We start from the raw sequence: 17,960 nt of genomic DNA, 5'->3' as shown, positions 1-17,960 counted from the left end.
TGTATGTATGTATGTATGTATGTATGTATGTATGTATGTATGTATGTATACCCGCATGCCATATATTGGTGGATTTAATGAATTGGAGTGACACAGACGGTTTGATAAACGTGTTATTTATGTAATACTTATTTGAATAACTCTGAATGTTACGTCAGGCCCGTTCTCAGCTCCTTGTTTGTGTATATGTCACGTTAGCATACCATATCGTTTAGCCTGTTGTTGCTGGTTCATGTCTGTTCTTGGTGTTGGATTTTGACAAATAAATTTGCACCAAAGGCTTATACTCCGGTGCGACTTATATGTTTTTTTTCACTTTATTGTGCATTTTATGGCTGGTGCGACTTATACTCCGGAGCGACTTATAGTCAGAAAATTACGGTATGTATGTGTGTGTGTGTGTGTGTGTGTGTGTGTATATGTATGTGTGTATGTATGTGTGTATGTATGTATGTATACCCGCATGCCATATATATATATATATATATATATATATATATATATATATATATATATATATATATATATATATATATATATATATATATATATATAAAGTGCATTACCACACACTGCATATTCTGAGAAATGACTATGGTAAATTTATCAGGTCCCCTTTCTCTACAAAGACTCTCCAAATGGAATATATGCTGAAGAACAAATGGAAAGAAACAAATCCCCTATCAACATTAAAAGTAAAATAACGTTGAGTTTATTTTAAAGTTGACAGAATTCTATAAATAAGTTAACAGGCTGCAATAGGGACAAAGACACGAGGTGTGCGTTTTTCCAAAATCATTAGAGAACTTAGCATTAAAATAGATTAGTTTTTTTCTGTACCAGTAAATGGTAAATGTCCAGTTTAAGATAAAGCACATCACTACATTACCCACATGTAGTATTCATTGGACAACACAGAGCTCAGTGCCAGACTGATTTTGAGCGTCTCCCGTTCCATCAGTGTCAGTTTCTTTGTGGGTCCTGCTGCAGGCGTCCATTACTCCATCTCGTTCGTAACCGTAAGGCTGTGTATTCTGTCTCAGCTTGATGAGCAGCTCCTTGCCATCACTAGAGGGAAGGTTTCCCAGGAAGTACTGAGGCGTTAGCTCCACAAGCCTGCATGCAACATAGAATCATGGAAGTTGAAAATGCACAAAAAACAGCCACATCATCGCTTCTTATTCACTTCTATTTTAAATGGCCAACAATTTACCATTATAAAATGAGCTATCAAAATACAGATCATTTTATGTGGCCCCCGAGGACAAATCAAATTTATGTCAGTGCTAAAATTGCAAACTGTTTTCACTATTAAAAAATAGAGATATTGATAGCTTTTTTTTACAATCCATCTTTTTAAAGTATCTGAACATTTTTTCCTGTTTTTTAGATTTGAAAACTAGTTATTCATCAATTTGTTGTGTCGTCTATACTGCATACAATGCGAGGTATTCATACATTTATTTGGGTTGATGGTCATAATGGCCCGCCGAAGAAAACTCTGATGATGATGCGGCCCGCGACAAAAATTAGTTTGACACCCCTGGTTTAGAGTGTGCAGGTTCGATTTCACCTTCGGCCCTCCCTGTGTAGAGTTTGCATGTTCTCCCTGCGCCTGCGTGGGCATCATCCGAGCACTCCGGTTTCCTCCCACATCCCAAAAACATGCCTGGTAGGCCAATTGAGCACTCCAAATTGGTGTGTGAGTGCGAGTGCGAATGGTTGTTCGTCTCTGTGTGCCCTGCAATTGGTTGGCAACCAGTTTAGGGTGTCCCCCGCCGACTGCTTGATGACAGCTGGGATAGCGACCCCCGTGGAGACAAGCAGTACAGATGAACGAACTAATGAATGAATGGATGGTGAAGGAACATAAGAGTTTGATCTTAAAGTAGTTCATTAGACATCCTGTGTATGAGAGTATGAAAATGTGAAGTGCTGAGTGTGTGACGGTGGGAACAAAACAAGATATGTGTGCAAGGACGTCTGAGTTCCAGAACAAAAGATAACCCAGGAGCAGCAAGGAGGACAAGATACCCACAGGGCCAGCTGGTAGATAACAACTGGTGACCCTGGAAGGAAAACTACAACCAGGAGGAGCGAGCAAGTGATTCTGCAGGAGAAGAAAGACCAATAAGAGCAAGCTAAAGTTAAATGCAGTATACACATAGCCAATAGAATAATGACAGAATGCCTTTGTTGATGTGCCATTTGCATATTGTGTAGTATAACTAATGGCTGGGCAACTCGGATGTAGAGTACGTCTGCTGGTGGCAACAGAGGCGTACAGAGGTGTATTGAGAGGGACCCGAGACCCAGGTGATGTATTAGATTTGTGTGTTAGGAATAAATCCACTCGTGTGTGAAAATGCCGGCTTCCTGATACCTTTCTATTGCAGAACGAGCGCGCATATTGTTGGATGAGTGGTAGTTGGGTAAGGTCACAAATTGGAGTCAGATTAGTAACTTGAGTTTATGTTAAATTAGAAATAAATTCCAACAATGGATAAATTAATAATCACAATAGTCATAATAACAACAATAAAGGTGAATCAATTCAAGTAGTTACACTTGGTATTAACTTGACTTTAATCATTTGTTAACGTAACAAATTAAAAAGGAAGCAATACAAACACCCTCAGAATTGTTACGTGGTTTAAAAAAACCCTCACTGAGAAACGTAATAGCAAGTACTTTCTGTCTCAAAAACGCATGTTGAATAAAAACTGTCTAGTTGTGTGAGTTTGAGCTACTTGAACGATGTATATATTAAATAATACGGTTGTAAAGTAAAGTCTTATAAATAAATAAAATAAAATGAATAAAGTCTTCAATGCACTATTTGACTTACATCTGTGGGTGGACCTCAGATATGATGCGTATGCAGTTGTCACAGGAGATGGTGAATTCGTGGTAGAGAACCCAGGCAGGTGGGGCGGGACAGGGCTGACGACACAGGTAAGACGAGAGAGGGTGCAGGTGAGCCACATGGCGGTGAGTTAACAGGAGGTAGTTACCTGAACCATCCACATCGTGAGCCACCTAAGGAGGAAAATAACCCCAATCAGTTACTTCAAATGAATGTACTGTACTGTACGTAGATATGTATAAATACCTAAAGAGTTTTTTAAAGAAAATGAGTGAAAATATCAAGGTTAGAAACATTTATTTGGCTTGTTTTCTTAAAAATTTAATCTAAATGATTCATTGATGGACCCTCGTGAGATGTAGAGGAGAGTCTCCAAGGAAATTAGTATTTACACAATACAGAGTTACTCAGCTCATTGATTTAGTTACGCTTAGACCCAGATGTCAAATTATCTATTTTCTTTAATTACATTGGCAATTGAACATAATTTTGGGTGGTGTTGAATTAATTTAATGCAAGTGTGTCATGGTGTATGATTGCAAGCTAAAGAATCAAAAGGTGTTTAGGAACTCAAGTCAGATGGTTGTTTTTTTCCCCCCCCTGAAAAGTTGTCATTTTGACAGTACCAAGATTCCGCCCAACACCGAAGAGAGAGGTAAGATCATTTTCTTACTTCAGCAGGGTTCCTTGGTACCAGGATGTTTTTATATTAGACATGGCTTTGTCACTATTTTGTAATAAAGTGGAGGAACTAATAAATTGTACTATATAGTACTTTAAGATTACAGAAGATCAGGTTTGGATTCTATACATCTAATTCCAGTTAAAAACATTACTTTTCCCCATGTTACACAGGCATGCACCTCAACACTTTGATCTTTTTTAACATCAAAATTGCAAAAGCATTTGTCACCATATCAGTTCTGTGTTTCAGATCCAGCCTGAACTGACATCATTGTGTAAAGGAGAAGTGGTTAAAATGTCTCAAGGATTAATAATAATAATAACTAGAATTTGCAATTCCTGAAGAAATTGCGTGTGAAGGTGAAGAGGTTGAATAAATACTCGGGGAATGCTGAAGAATGATGTTGAAACGAGTTGAATCGGTTGAAAAATGTAGAAATTAGAGTGGAAAAAGGACATTTTGGAAAATTTGGTTGAATTTCAAATTTGAAAATGTGGAATTTATGGTAAGTGTGTGTTTGGAGAATAGGGAGGAAGAATATGAAGAGTTGAAAGTTGGAATGGGTTGAATCGGTTGAAAAATGTAGAAATTAGAGTGGAAAAAGGAAATTTTGGAAAATTTGGTTGAATTTCAAATTTGAAAATGTGGAATTTATGGTAAGTGTGAATTTGGGGAATAGGGAGGAAGAATATGAAGAGTTGAAAGTCGGAATGGGTTGAATCGGTTGAAAAATGTAGAAATTAGAGTGGAAAAAGGACATTTTGGAAAATTTGGTTGAATTTCAAATTTGAAAATGTGGAATTTATGCTAAGTGTGAATTTGGGGAATAGGGAGGAAGAATATGAAGAGTTGAAAGTTGGAATGGGTTGAATCGGTTCAAAAATGTAGAAATTAGAGTGGAAAAGGAAATTTTGGAAAATTTGGTTGAAGTTCGAATTTGAAAAATGTGAAATCTTTGCTAAATGGGAAGGTGTGGAATAGGTAGGCAAAAGATGAACAGTTGAAAGTTGGAACGAGTTGAATCGGTTGAAGTATATAGAAATTAGAAGTGAAAAACGAAATTTTGTGAAATTTTGTGAAATTTTGCGAAAATTTGAAATGTGATAACGTGACATTTTTGAATTTGGCAAGTTCGGTAATGTCCCCAATGTGATTTGAATGTGTTGAATTATGTGAATTTCAAACTGGAACAACGTAAATGTGAAATGTTGAATCTGCCATTAAGAATGAATGGGGCAAAAATTGCCGGACATTTGTGAAAACGGAAATTTTTTTGAATGAAAAAACTGTGAGCACCCATGTCATGAATATTTGGAATAAGTGAAAAGTTGAACGGAGTGAATCGGTTGAACTATGTGGAAGTGGTTAAGTGTCAAAAAAGTGGGCACAACAAAAAAGTAGAATAACAATAGTGTGAAGGTCTTCACCTTCACACTAATAATAATACATTTTATTTGTAAGGCACCTTTCAAGGCACTCAAGGACGCCGTTCAAAGATAAAATAACATAGTCAAGTTAAGTCAAGTTTATTTGTATAGCCCTAAATCACAAGCAGTCTCAAAGGGCTTCACATAGACAATCAATTGACAATAATTCTCAAAGCATCCCCTGATCTTGGGCTCCCAAACGGGCAAGGAAAAACTCAAAAACCCCTACCAGGGGAAAAATGAGAAACCTTGAGAAGGGACCACAGATGGAAGGATCCCCCTTTCAGGATCACCAGGCTGCAATGGATGCAAAGAGGGCACATAAAATACATAATATGGAAATCAAAAAGTGGATGGGGCGGCTCGGTGGTGCAGTGGGTAGCACGTCCGCCTCACAGTTAGGAGGGTGCGGGTTCGATTCCACCTCCGGCCCTCCCTGTGTGGAGTTTGCATGTTCTCCCCATGTCCGCGTGGGTTTTCTCCGGGCACTCCGGTTTCCTCCCACAAAACATGCTTGATAGGCCGATTGAGCACTCCAAATTGTCCGTAGGTGTGAGTGCGAGTGCGAATGGTTGTTCGTCTCTGTGTGCCCTGCGATTGGTTGGCAACCAGTTCAGGGTGTCCCCCGCCTACTGCCCGATGACGGCTGGGATAGGCTCCAGCACGCCCGCGACCCCCTTGGGGACTAAGCGGTTCGGAAAATGAATGAATGAATGAATGAATGAATGAAAAAGTGGATGTCCAGGCCAAAGCGAAGAGCTGTCGGAGGTGCCTTCGATTGTCCTGGCAGTGTCCTCTAGGGTATTCCGCTGCAGTTCCCTCATGCTGACTTGGTCCACGAGAATCTAGATAGCCGTCGTCAGCTTGGGTGTCACCTAACCACCTCCCCAGCCGGGCAGGGGTGGGGGGAGTGGGGTCGGGGAGAGGGAGCAAAAAACAAACTCCAGCCGAATCGGCTACTACAGGTTAATTAAAGACCATATCATAGAAATACGTCTTTAAACGTGTCTTAAATGTTTCTACTGAGGTAGCAGTTCTAATATCCATTGGCAGGGCATTCCAGAGCTCTGGAGCACAAATAGAAAATGCTCTAGCCCCTGCAGACATTTTCTTGGCCCTCGGTGTCACTAAAAGACTAGCGATTTGCGAACGAAGGTTACGAGACGGAACATAAGGATCAACTAAGTCGACGAGATATGAAGGCGCTAACATACACAATCAAGTATAAAAACATCTGCAGCAGAATCGGGGGTTCAAGTATATGCTTGCTTAAAAAGGTGGGTTTTTAGGTGGGATGCAAACTGTAAAATGGAGTCGATGTTTCGAATGTCAGGGGGGAGAGAGTTCCAGAGACGGAGGGCAGAACAGGTGAAGACTCTAGCTCACATAGTGGACAGACGGAATGGGGGGACGGTCAGGGTAATAGATGATGCAGACCTAAGAGACCGGGTGGGAATGTTAATGTGGAGGAGGTCAGTCAGGTATGAAGGGGCTAGGTTATGGATGGCCTTAAATGTGTAGAGGAGGATTTTATAGTTAATGCGGTATTTTATGGGAAGCCAGTGAAGTTGGAGCAGAACAGGAGTGATGTGGTGATGGACAGGCGTTCTGGCGATGATGCGGGCAGCAGCATTTTGAACCAATTGCAGTTTATGGAGGAGTTTGTGAGGGAGGCCAACAAGGATGGAGTTGCAGTAATCAAGACGAGAGGTAACGAGGGAGTGTACCAGGATAGCAGTGCTGTTCGGAGTGAGTGATGGACGGAGGCGGTTGATGTTACGGATGTGAAAGTAGGACGAACGGATGACGTTATTGATGTGGGTGCAAAATGATAGGGTGCTGTCAAGGACGACACCCAGACTCTTAGCCTGAGGGGAGGGGGAAACCAAGGAGTTGTCTATGGTGAGCATAAGACGGGGTTGTTTGTTGAGGGATGATTTGGAACCAATGAGGACTACCTCTGATTTATCACAGTTGAGTTTAATTTCTTGAAGGCATGCAGTGAGGGAGGAGGGTGGGAAAGTGTAGGGGGGTTTGGAGGAGACGTAGAGCTGGGTGTCGTCCGCATAGCAATGAAAATAGATGTGTTTTCGGAAAATCAAACCAAGCGGAAGGAGGTAAATGGTAAATAAAATTGGACCAAGGACAGAGCCCTGAGGAACACCAGAGGACAGGGGGGAGGGATGTGAAGTAAATGATTTTAACTGGACAAATTGTGAGCGGCCGGAGAGATATGAATGAAACCACTGCAGGGGTGTGTCTGACAGTCCAATAGAAGCTAGCCGGTCAAGGAGGATAGAGTGAGAGATGGTGTCAAAGGCTGCGCTTAAGTCAAGGAGAATGAGAATGGACCAACCGACCAGAGTCGGCTGCAAGAAGAAGATCGTTTGTAATTTTAATAACATCGGATTGGAACTGTTCATATAAGTTATTACTGGAGAGGTGAGTGTGGATTTGTGATGCGACAACTTTTTCGAGTATTTTGGAGAGAAACGGCAGGTTGGAGATGGGGCGAAGGTTACTGAGGGTGTTTGGGTCTGCGCCGCGTTTCTTAAGGGTTGGTGTAACAGCGGCAGATTTAAAAAGTAAAGGGACAGAGCCAGAGGTGAGGGAAGAATGAATGATGGCAGTGATCAGAGGCAGCAGAGAAGGGAGAGAGGCTTTGACCAAGGAGGAAGGCATGGGGTCAAGAATACATGTAGATGGGTTTGAATTCCGAATGATATTAAGAAGGTCCGTAGCGGAGGGAAGTTGGAAACAGGAAAAAGAGGGGGGTTTTGGATGGGGAAAGAAAGGAAATGGATGGCTAGACGAGTGAGGGATCAGTTGCTGGTGGATGGAGGCTATTTTATTGTCAAAAAAGAACATCAGAGTGTTACAGTAGTCGGAAGAGTAAAAATGAGGGGGGAGGGAGTCACGGGGGCGGGTTGAATCATTAATCGTGGCGAACAGAGCTCTGGTGTTCCCCGCACCGGCTGTAATTTTCTCCGCAAAATATTGTGATTTGGCGGAGGAAATTGCATCCTTATATTGGAGAATGTGCGTGTGAAATAACTGTTTGTGGATAGTGAGACCAGTTTTCCTAAAAAGACGCTCCAGCTGTCGTCCTTTAGCTTTCAGTTGGCGCAAATGATGAGAGAACCAGGGAGCAGAGTGGGTAAAAGAAACAGTCTGGGTTTTGAGGGGGGCAAACAAGTTAGGCAAAGTTTGGAGTCCATTGTTATAATTAAAAAACAGTTGATCCGGGGTGTATGGGAGGGTGATGGTGGGTAGACAAATAACTCAAATAAACCAGGATCTTACTTTAAACTCAAAACTTAACTCAAATAAACCAGAATCTTACTTTAAGGAAGAGGCCCGAGATGAGAGCCCTCTTGATATTTGTGCAGTTGTCCTGGCAACCAAAAGCAGGGTGTGACACAGGAAGTTCAATTCGCTGCATGACCTCCAGGAGCTCTGCCCTGATGACCACAGCCAGCCGCAAGGCCACGTGGTTCAGGAAGTGTGTCATGCACCATGCCTCATCTTGATTATCTGCATTTAGCACACACAATTAGGCAGTAATGCATTTGCTGACTAAGTTCAAGGCCCTTCCAACTAAACTGCTGTATATTATCAGCATTTTATTCTGTGCACATGTATTGATAATATTGAATTACAATCTAACAATCACTATGCAACTAAATTTACTTTGACAGACTCCACCATCGCTTTCCCGAACCAAAAACTAGGTACATGTGAACTTACGTTCTATGTAGGCATTGTAAACGTTTATGAGAGACATGTGATCGCCTTCATTGTGCATTAGAGGTCGCCAATGAGCAAGAGCAGCCTCCTCTTTGTTTGGTTCCGGCCTCAAGAAGCAGGAAGGAGCTGACAAAAGACAAGGAATAGACCATTAACAAAAGCGGCTGATTTCCATTTATTTTAAATCAGATAATGGTTGAAGAGCTGTGAAGCTTTTGGTTTAACTTTAGCTCCAGACCTGTCAGCATTGCAGCAATTGTGAGCAGCTCATCAACGCAGTCATATTCGCAAGATGCTATCAGGGCTTTAGCCAGATGCGGTTCCAGCGGCAGTTCTGACATTATGATGCCCACTTCTGATAGGTTACCATCATCATCCAGCGCTGCTAGGTAGTCTAAGTCCTCCAAGGCTTGCATTAAAGCTTCTGCAGCTGGGCAAGAGGCAACAAAATATAGACAGAGAAAAACAGAGACAGCCTTGATTTCAAAACATGTAAACAACAATGTCCGTCTGTCTGCCCGCCTGCCTGTCTATCACACCCAGCCATTTCTAAACACATGAAAAATACAAAGTTGCGATTATCATGCTGGCTTGGCCCCCGGGAAGCATTCCAGTTTAAATGTGGCCTCCTTGCAAGGTTAATTGCCCACAAATGGCTGTGACATCCATCCATCGCTTTGGCAAAAATACCCCAAGCATTAAGATGTAGAGCACACTTTTCAACCTTTGCTTTAGAGCTTGTCTGAAATCTATTGAGAAGGTAGTCCTCAAGTATTAAAAATGAGAGTGATTCCAACTTTTTTAAGAGCGTATAATCTGCCAACTTCACTAAACAACAAAAGTAGGCGTATGGTCCGCCACTTTCACTAAACAACAAAGTAGGCGTTGTTTAACAGAATAATAATACTCTTAGCTAACGCCACACACAAAATTGCAGCATAACGTTTAGCAGATAAGGTAACTGTTGCCCTTTGAACCGCAAGAATAATTCAGTGTCTGTCAGCCAGCGACATCAAGGTTACAGCAGCAGAGCCAGTAAAATTAACTTATCTCATTGCAATAGGGCTGGCTCATGTATGAAGCAATTTCATATTTGTTATGAAAACACATTAATAAATAGGATTTAACCATCAGGTTTCCATGGAACACAAGGTTCAGATTAACTCCAGTTTTTTTTTTTTTGTAACACATAAAAGATACCTGGTCTGTCTAGGAATTTGCATTGACCCATGTCGGCAATGTCCAGTCTCTTGAGCAACAAGACTAAGTGGCTGAGATTTTCCTCCATTACGCCAGGACAATGAGCTTCCCCCATGCCCTTATCATACATAGACTGGGGGTACAGGCGCAAACACAGTCCTATAGGGACGCAAAAGGTAAAACATTTAGAAAATTGTTAGCTATAACATTCACCCAGTAGCTTAATTCCTCAAATTTCAATTTGTGCACAAACACCTCATCTACAGAGATGTCTGTGATGCCTTTTACACTATTATGACCTACCAGGAAGTTTGCTATTCACTCTTTGAGCTCGCATGTCCGCCTGTGTTTTGCTGATTGTCTTCAACATTTGTGAGTTTGCTCTTATCTGAGGACTGTAAACCTGAGGAGTAAAATTAAGAAAAAAAGAAATTTAGGCACGGCACTGGCTATAAACTAGAAGCACAGCTAACAGTGGAAGAAGAAAACATTTTTGCCATAATAAAAATTTGGGAGCAATTGGCAGACGTATTTGTTTGTATAACAATAGCATAGCTCCTGCTTTAGAGATACAGTGGAGCCTCGGTTTTCGAATACAATCCGGTCCAGAAGGCTGTTCGAGAAGTGAATCGTTCAAATTCCCAATCATGTTTTCCCGTTACAAATAATGGGAAAAAAATTAATCCGTTCCAAGCAAAAAAAAAAAAAAAAACAGTCATTTTTTTCATTTGCCCATTTTTGTCTGATTCCGCAACTGCAGCGCACCGCCGAACGCTCAACCGTAGCGCGTCGCCGACCGTGCGACTGCACCGCGCTGGTCGCATTATTGTGACAGAGCGGCCGCTGAAATTTAGAAAATATTACATAAGTCCTGATGTACTTTACAAAATTTAAGAGGACCTCAGTGCGCAAGAAGTTTAATTTTGTCCGATCGCGCAACTGCAGCGCACCGCCGAACGTGGAACTGTAGTGCGTCGCCGACCGTGCAACTGCACCGCGCTGGTTGCATTATTGTGACAGAGCAGCCGCTGAATTTTAGACAATATTTTTAAAGTCCTGATGTACTTTCCAAAATTTAAGTGGACCTCAGTGCGCAGGGAGCTTAATCTTGTCCGATCGCGCAACTGCAGCCCACCGCTGAACGCGCAACCGTAGCGCGCCGCCGACCGCGCAACTGTACCGAGCTGGTCGCATTATTGTGACAGAGCGGTCGCTAAAATTTAGAAAATATTTTTAAAGTCCTAATGGACTTTCCAAAATTTAAGTGGACCCCAGTGCGCAGGAAGCTTAATTTGGTCCGATTGCGCAACCGCAGCGCGCCGGGCGCTCAGTGTCGCATTGGTTTAGGAGCGTCTTTGTGTTTTAGGATGGCTTTACTGCTCCCACTTGCTTCATTTGGAGGCATGATTAGAGTTGATGCAATCCTCAGAGTAACGAGAATGTAATAACAAACGGAGTCAGTTGGCTTGCGGGTCCTCTCGGCTCATATCGCGAGGTTCGACAACCGAATTTTGTCCGACATCCAAAGCAAAAAAATCTAAAATTTTTTGTTCGCGTACCGAATTGTTCGAGAACAGGGACGTTCGAAAACCGAGGCTCCACTGTATATCAGTCTGTAATATCCACAAACTTACAGCTTTGACTTGAAGGCCTGTGTCTATGACATAGCGAATTGCTGGGAGGGAGAAGGAAGCCTCAGCCAGGCTATTGGTGAGAATGACTTTCCTCTGAATCGCTGGCTCTTCCGCCGAACTCATTGTTGTGCTGTCCTTTCCCTCCGACCCATCATTCTCCTTTTGTGTGGACACTTCAGTATTGTACACTCGTTGAGTCAGCCCACCCAGTCCAGTGTGGAGTGGAATGAGCTTGAGTGAACCAAGGTGAGGACTTAGGGATGCATGCTCTGCTTCAAGCTGTGTAGCACATGCGTCTATTTCCTACACAATAAAACAAAGAACAGAATATTCTTCTGCATCCATGTCAAACAAATTGAACAGCAAAACCACAGAGGAGTTTGTTTGAAGAACTTGGTCTCTTTAAATATGACAACTTCGTGTGTCAGCCACTTATCATTCTTTGATACAAGATTTATGGTGAAAATATTCTCTTTTTAATGGCCAACAGAAATTGGGTGAAAGATTGGATAATGGGAAAAAAAATCCACTTAATTACTGTGGCTAGTGAGCATGTTGACATTGTAATACTCCAAGTGTCAAGCCAAAAAAGTAAATCTTGCACCTGTGCACTTGCAAGAAACACCATCATATCTCCCTCCTCTCCTCTTCGGTGAAGATCTAGAACCATGTGAGAAGCAGCAATCACAGGTTCCTTCTGAGGTGGAAGCTCCCGATACATAATCTCTATTTTGTTCTGGTTGATAGAGTTCCTCTCCTCTTCTACCACACCTTCCTTTTCTTGTCCATTTGTAGGTGCCTCCGATGGGAGGCTGCCCATGCAGACGTGAGGGACGGCAGGACCCAGGAAGGAAGCAAGCCGAGGAGCGAGAGTCGGGTGAGTCAGAAGAACCACGCGGAAGTTATTTGGCCTCTGACGGCAGACGTCGCACAGCAGTCCAAGCAGCACATCCGTCGCTACGGTGCGCTCTTGGAGCTCATCCAAAACCACAATGCCATATTGATGCAGCAAGGGATCTGACATCATTTCCTTGAGCAGGAGCGCGTCGCTGACAAACCTTAAGATAGAAACCAAAGTCAACTTTGAGAACCAGATAACACACCAGCAAACAGTGCAAACTGTTAAGTGAACCAAAGTGTTTTGCTAAAAGGAACCCTTGATATCGGATTTTGGTCCTATTCTGTATATGCCAAAAAAAGAACATTATTGGATTACCGTATATTGGTCTACATGCAAAATCCCAGATGTTAGTGCTCAAAAACAAGCGGTCCATTCCAGACTCTGGCTCATATTTTATCATACCTCCTGTTGCTGACTTTTGTTCTTTGCCAAAGGAGTATCATTTGATCAGGCCTTTCTCTGACATTTCATGAATTATTATTATTTTTTTTATTATCAAAGCCTATATAATTCCTGCTAATATCATCTTAATATTGGTGTCAGACAATAGTCTCGGTTGAAATATCGGTATTGTTTCAGAGGTGAAAAAGTTGTTTTTGGGCCATCCCTGGTACACACAAAATAGACTAGTATAGCACTCATTTCTAGCATTCATTATTTCATCCATAACTGCTTGAACCCTCACACTTTTTTCAAACCTCAAGTTCTTACAGATGTGCGGACCTTAAACAAATATGGATTCAAATCACGATGTTAACTGTCATGTAGTTGATGTAGGATAATAGAATGCTAATATGCTTGCAGCATACGTAGCAACAGCAGTCTCTTGAAAATTATCTTGAATAAAATTTCCAAGAAAAAAGGTATCTGGTGTACACATTTAGGTGACACTAAAAATGCACATTAATTTAATTTCATAATTTGACAGCGTAGTGTAGGCAATACTGGCGGTATCAAATTACACTGCTGTAACACATTCACTTCCACCTTAGACTGCAAAGTGCAGGAAACAAAGAACACTCAAGGTGTGGTAGCAAGTAAAACATGGATCATGTGAAATCATACAAAATGGTGAAATTCAATAATGTGACCTAGTTTGCTATAATTATTGTACAGGACATAATATAGATGTGGGGAAAATGAAAAGGCTTTTTCAGGCTGGTGTATCAGATTCATGACAATTGGCGTTGTGAAGCTGTTTTGAAACAATCATTTTTGTACTTCAGACTTAGAAGTCCTTAATTTTTTTCAAAATACAAAACATGGTCATACGAACAAATAAGAGGGCAAATGTTTTAGGATTAGTTGGTGGTAGTGAATAAAACATTTGTTTCCATGTTTCATGGGAATTGATTGATAATCATATTAGAAGCTTATAGTGTAATGGAAAATATGCTAAATAATATAATATAAAAATGTATTAATAATATATTGTCATAGAGGGCGGCATGGTGGGGCACTGGTTAGCATGTCCGCATCACAGTTCAGAGGTTGCGGATTTGAATACACCGCCGCACTTCTTGTGCCGAGTTTGCATATTCTCCCTGTCCCTGGGATGGATATATTGTCATATAGTATAATGTACCACAATTTAATAATACATTTAAGTGTTTAACCATTGTCAATGCAGTAGCCATACAACAGGGATGATGTTTAGTGCAAAGAATAATAATACTTGCAACTCAATGACACCCCCACTAAGTTATGTTTTTATTTAAGAGCAAGCACTTGGAAAAGCACTTGTGCAAACAATATAATGACAGCATGCTAGTAGCCTTTGTCATGTGTCCTGACCTGAGCAAGGTATCTGGTGTACAACTGTCATCATGAGCCACCCCGTAGCCCACCTCCAGACCCAAGCTGAGGTCCATCTCATCAGCCACACGAAGGGCCAGACTGACCGCTGCCACTGAATAAGGTTGGGAGCAACAAACCAGGCCTTGAGAGAATTCGAAAGACAAAGCATATTCCAGACACCACTGTGGCACCTAGAAGAAAAGAAAAAGAGGGAGAAAAATCATCAAGAAAAGCAAGTAGTAGTACATTCACTATACTATAGAGCAGAGGTGTCAAACTCAAGGCCCGGGGGCCAGATACGGCCCACAAATCATTTTATGTGTGTATATTATGATGTATAAGCAATGAATGACAGAAAGGATTAACTATTACATTTGAAGTCCTGCTTCCTGCTGGTGACTGATTCACATTCATTCGCCCCACCCTCCAGTTGCATTGGGTACATAGTACATATCCAACTAATATCGAAAGAGACTGAATTTTTAACATATTAAAATCAGATACATGACACATTGGGCAAAAAAATGAATTGATCTGCAGTTTGAACATAGCCTTTGACACCTTTAGCAAAGTGCAGAAAATGAGCCAAGCGAGGATTATTATAATCCGTCCGTCCATCCGTCCGTCCATTATCTATACCGCTTCTCCCCATGATTATGATTATTATTACATTTTTAACATTACATTGTTTTGATTTCTTTCAGTGTTTACATTTTCAGTTTCAGACAGGAGTTCATTTCGGTGCATTCCTAGTCATTTGGACTAAGTAGTAGTAAGAATGATAACAGCGGAGGGTTGGTACACCGGCCCAAAGACAACCAATAAAATTTCCTCTTGTGGGACAGTTGCAATGTGGTTTCTCTTTATTTATTTACCTGAGTGCTCTTTCCGGCTCCACTGGGTGCACTCAGCAGAATCATGTTGTGACTCTCGAGGTGCTCCATTAGATTCTGCCTTAACTTCCATATGGGAAGTTGTTGCCTCTCTTGCAGGAGGGTGTAGTAGCGAGAAGAAAAAGGCAGACCATCATATGGGTTCACTTCAAGGTCTCTAAGACCATCTTCGTTCTGGCCGTCTTCAAGCCCATCCTCGTCTAACTCCTCAGATAAAAAGGAAGACATGGAAAGAGAATCCAGTGTTTTGGAGAGTCCAGACACGGGACAGGGCTTCACTGGTGATGATGACATCAGCAGCAAGTGGGAATGATGACTAAATGAGAGTGAGAGGCTGGTTGGCAGGGTGTTTACCTGCAAAATGGTGAAGAAAAACAATCAATGACAATGACTGCACATGATTCCTAAAACTTCTTTGACAGAAACGAGGCTAAATGACAACATGTGCAATTCAGCCTTCAAGCTCGATGAACTACAGCTGTTTCGAGCCAACCATGACTCCTGAAAAACACGGGTGTGGATCTTCTATCGGTATAAACAAATGTGGCTGGCCACATTATATGCCTCAAATTTATGCCTGAAAGAAGGAGGGCGTTAGGGTAAGGGAGACAACAAGAGTGCCAGGAAGGCACCTCACAAAGTGAATTTCATAATTTAAAGTAGGCAAATGGGCAAAGTTCAAGGAAAGAAGACACACTGTAAAGAGTGTTTACAATGGATACAAATGGCCTATAGGTTTGTATCATCTCTTTGTAAAAAGAGCTTTATTGCTAGACACAAAAGTTTATAATTTACTAGTCTGAAGATATATTATTGTCAGAAAAATATTTCTGCTGTCTGGTGGTTTGCAAACAAACAAGGATTCTTACATCAAAGATTGATGAATCAGGTGACTGGTGACATAACTAATGGAAAACTTAGCAGCGTGATCCATGTAGAGTCTACATTGTAGACAATGTAAAACCATTCGCCAACTATTGAAGTACTGTGCAGCATGACGCTGATCTGTCATGCTTACAGATCTTAAAATATGCTCAACTGGGTTCCAGTGAAATACGGGACAATTATGATTCTATGTTTGCGTGTTATGATGGTTGAGAAGGATTTAGACACAAGAGCTTTCAAGAACCTTCATGAAAATCTTTGTTTGTAGTCGGGCAAATTCACAGCTAGGAAGAACAAAATGTTTACAGCTCATGGTTGCCCACGCATTGGTCAATCTGGTCAAATGTCAGCTAGTTAATGTTTCATTTGTGAACTTTTAGATTGACATTTTAATCGTATTCCGTCATTACAGTTTCTTGGTCATTACCACAGGCTTATTATGAACGGATTTAAGCAGTCAACCTAGGTGAGGCCAACAGTTAAGTCAGGGTGGTGACGTCATCATAAATAAAGGCGCACATTATTGATTGGATCATTACCCTGTCTGTTTCTGTGCACTTACAGAATTTTCAAAGTTTCAAACTGAAAAAAATAAATGGCATGAATGGGTTTGCATGCATCCAAATGAATGTATATTCTTGATTTAATATTGCTGCTGTAACCAGTCGATCTCGAAAGGAGGACACTTAATCTGTCTACCCTTTGTCCTATACGTGACTGCTACCAAAACAATATTCAGCGAGTCACAGAAAAGTCACTTTTTCCAGTAGCATTTCAAACCCAGGTTTAAGTCAAATCTTGCCTCACCTTTTTAACATATCGCTTGAGTGAGGAAACAAAGCCGAAACTGTTCGTGCGCAGTCTAAAGCTGTTGTGGCAGTGGATTCAGTCCGATCTCACTGGCCGCCTCCTCATCGCCAAAAGCAGGTGGCTAATACTACCAAAGGTGGAAAAAGGCCAAAAGCTGATCGCAGTCACTACTTGCTAATCCTCACCCGGCCAGTTTCTTTTCTGACAGCTGACAGAGACAGTAGAGGAGAAGGTATTGATAGCACTCTCTCCTATAGGCGCCATGTTTGTTCTCGTGCTGTCAAATGTTGCGTTGCGTTTAAATGTCCTCGGAAATTGCACCACCTTAGTGCTGTACACGTTTGGGTCGGCGGACCTTTGATGAAAGTTTTGAATTCAAAAACATACATTTCATTATTACATGAATGAATGATGTCAACACAAAAGGAGAATCGAAATCTACTGGGATATAGGACAAATTCCAGGGATATAGGACAAATTCAAGTTCCTGGGAACCACAATCTCTCGGGACCTGAAATGGACCGGCCACATAGACTCTGTCCGGAAGAAGGCTCAGCAGAGGCTGTACTTCCTGAGACAGCTCAAGAGGTTCAGCCTGCCGCGGGAGCTGCTGAAGACCTTCTACACTGCCATCATCCAGTCTGTCCTCTGCACCTCCATCACTGTCTGGTTTGAATTGGCCTCCAAACAAGACAAGCGCAGACTGCAACGGACAATGAGGACTGCAGAAAAGATAACTGGAATCAACCTCCCATCTATCCAAGACTTGTACCTGTCCAGGACCAGGAAATGTGCAAGTAACATCTCTACAGACCCTTCTCACCCAGTCTGTTTGAACTACTCCGCTCCGGACGGCGTTATAGAGCTCTGTACGCCAAAACCAGCAGACACAGAGACGGCTTCTTCCCCCAGGCTGTTACTCTGATGAACTCACACCACTCTTAGAGTCTCAGCGTCATTGCTGTGCAATAACATCCTGCTCTCTACGCTTTATTTTTGAATTGTCTATATTATGTGTACTATGTGTCCACTCTGCATCCATTGCAACCCGGTCATCCTGGAAGAGGGACCCTCCCATCTGTGGTCTCTTCTCAAGGTTTCTCATTTCGCCTAGT

The 17,960-nt window shown here is 41.8% G+C and overlaps 1 protein-coding gene across 8 annotated transcripts; it reads right to left on the bottom strand.

The window, feature by feature from the left end:
- Positions 1-689: 689 nt before the first annotated feature.
- Positions 690-17,135, bottom strand: dqx1 (DEAQ box RNA-dependent ATPase 1). Of its 8 annotated transcripts, XR_015067724.1 has the most exons (14): positions 16,843-17,129; positions 15,133-15,504; positions 14,255-14,448; positions 12,164-12,617; positions 11,560-11,862; positions 10,229-10,328; positions 9,926-10,084; positions 8,964-9,155; positions 8,726-8,851; positions 8,322-8,512; positions 3,015-3,039; positions 2,849-2,943; positions 2,039-2,110; positions 1,039-1,116 (listed from the first exon to the last, which is right to left on the bottom strand). XR_015067724.1 is itself a non-coding variant. In XM_085925849.1 (13 exons), exons 2-13 carry the CDS (start codon positions 15,442-15,444, stop codon positions 903-905), a joined length of 2,508 nt encoding a protein of 835 aa, XP_085781975.1. In that variant the 5' UTR covers positions 15,445-15,504; positions 17,031-17,135; the 3' UTR covers positions 690-902. The 8 variants fall into 8 exon arrangements, 7 of the variants coding, with proteins under 7 accessions (XP_085781975.1, XP_085781974.1, XP_085781978.1 ...); XM_085925849.1 differs by having other exon boundaries at positions 690-1,116; positions 2,849-3,039; positions 17,031-17,135; XM_085925848.1 differs by having other exon boundaries at positions 690-1,116; positions 2,849-3,039.
- Positions 17,136-17,960: the final 825 nt, after the last annotated feature.

The sequence above is a fragment of the Syngnathus leptorhynchus genome, chromosome 12 (assembly GCF_054491065.1).
Source record: "Syngnathus leptorhynchus isolate UIUO chromosome 12, UIUO_Slep, whole genome shotgun sequence".
Taxonomy (NCBI): domain Eukaryota; kingdom Metazoa; phylum Chordata; class Actinopteri; order Syngnathiformes; family Syngnathidae; genus Syngnathus; species Syngnathus leptorhynchus.
This window is presented reverse-complemented; position numbering and strand designations above follow the sequence as displayed.

Bases quoted from the DNA above. Each gene is read 5' to 3' on its own strand.
- dqx1 (XM_085925849.1), bottom strand. From the start codon at position 15,444: ATGTCATCATCACCAGTGAAGCCCTGTCCCGTGTCTGGACTCTCCAAA. The intron at 11,863-12,163 runs GTGCAAGATTTA...TTTATTGTGTAG, and splicing joins TGTTTCTTGCAAGTGCACAG to GAAATAGACGCATGTGCTAC. The intron at 10,085-10,228 runs GTAGGTCATAAT...GCGTCCCTATAG, and splicing joins AGTGAATAGCAAACTTCCTG to GACTGTGTTTGCGCCTGTAC.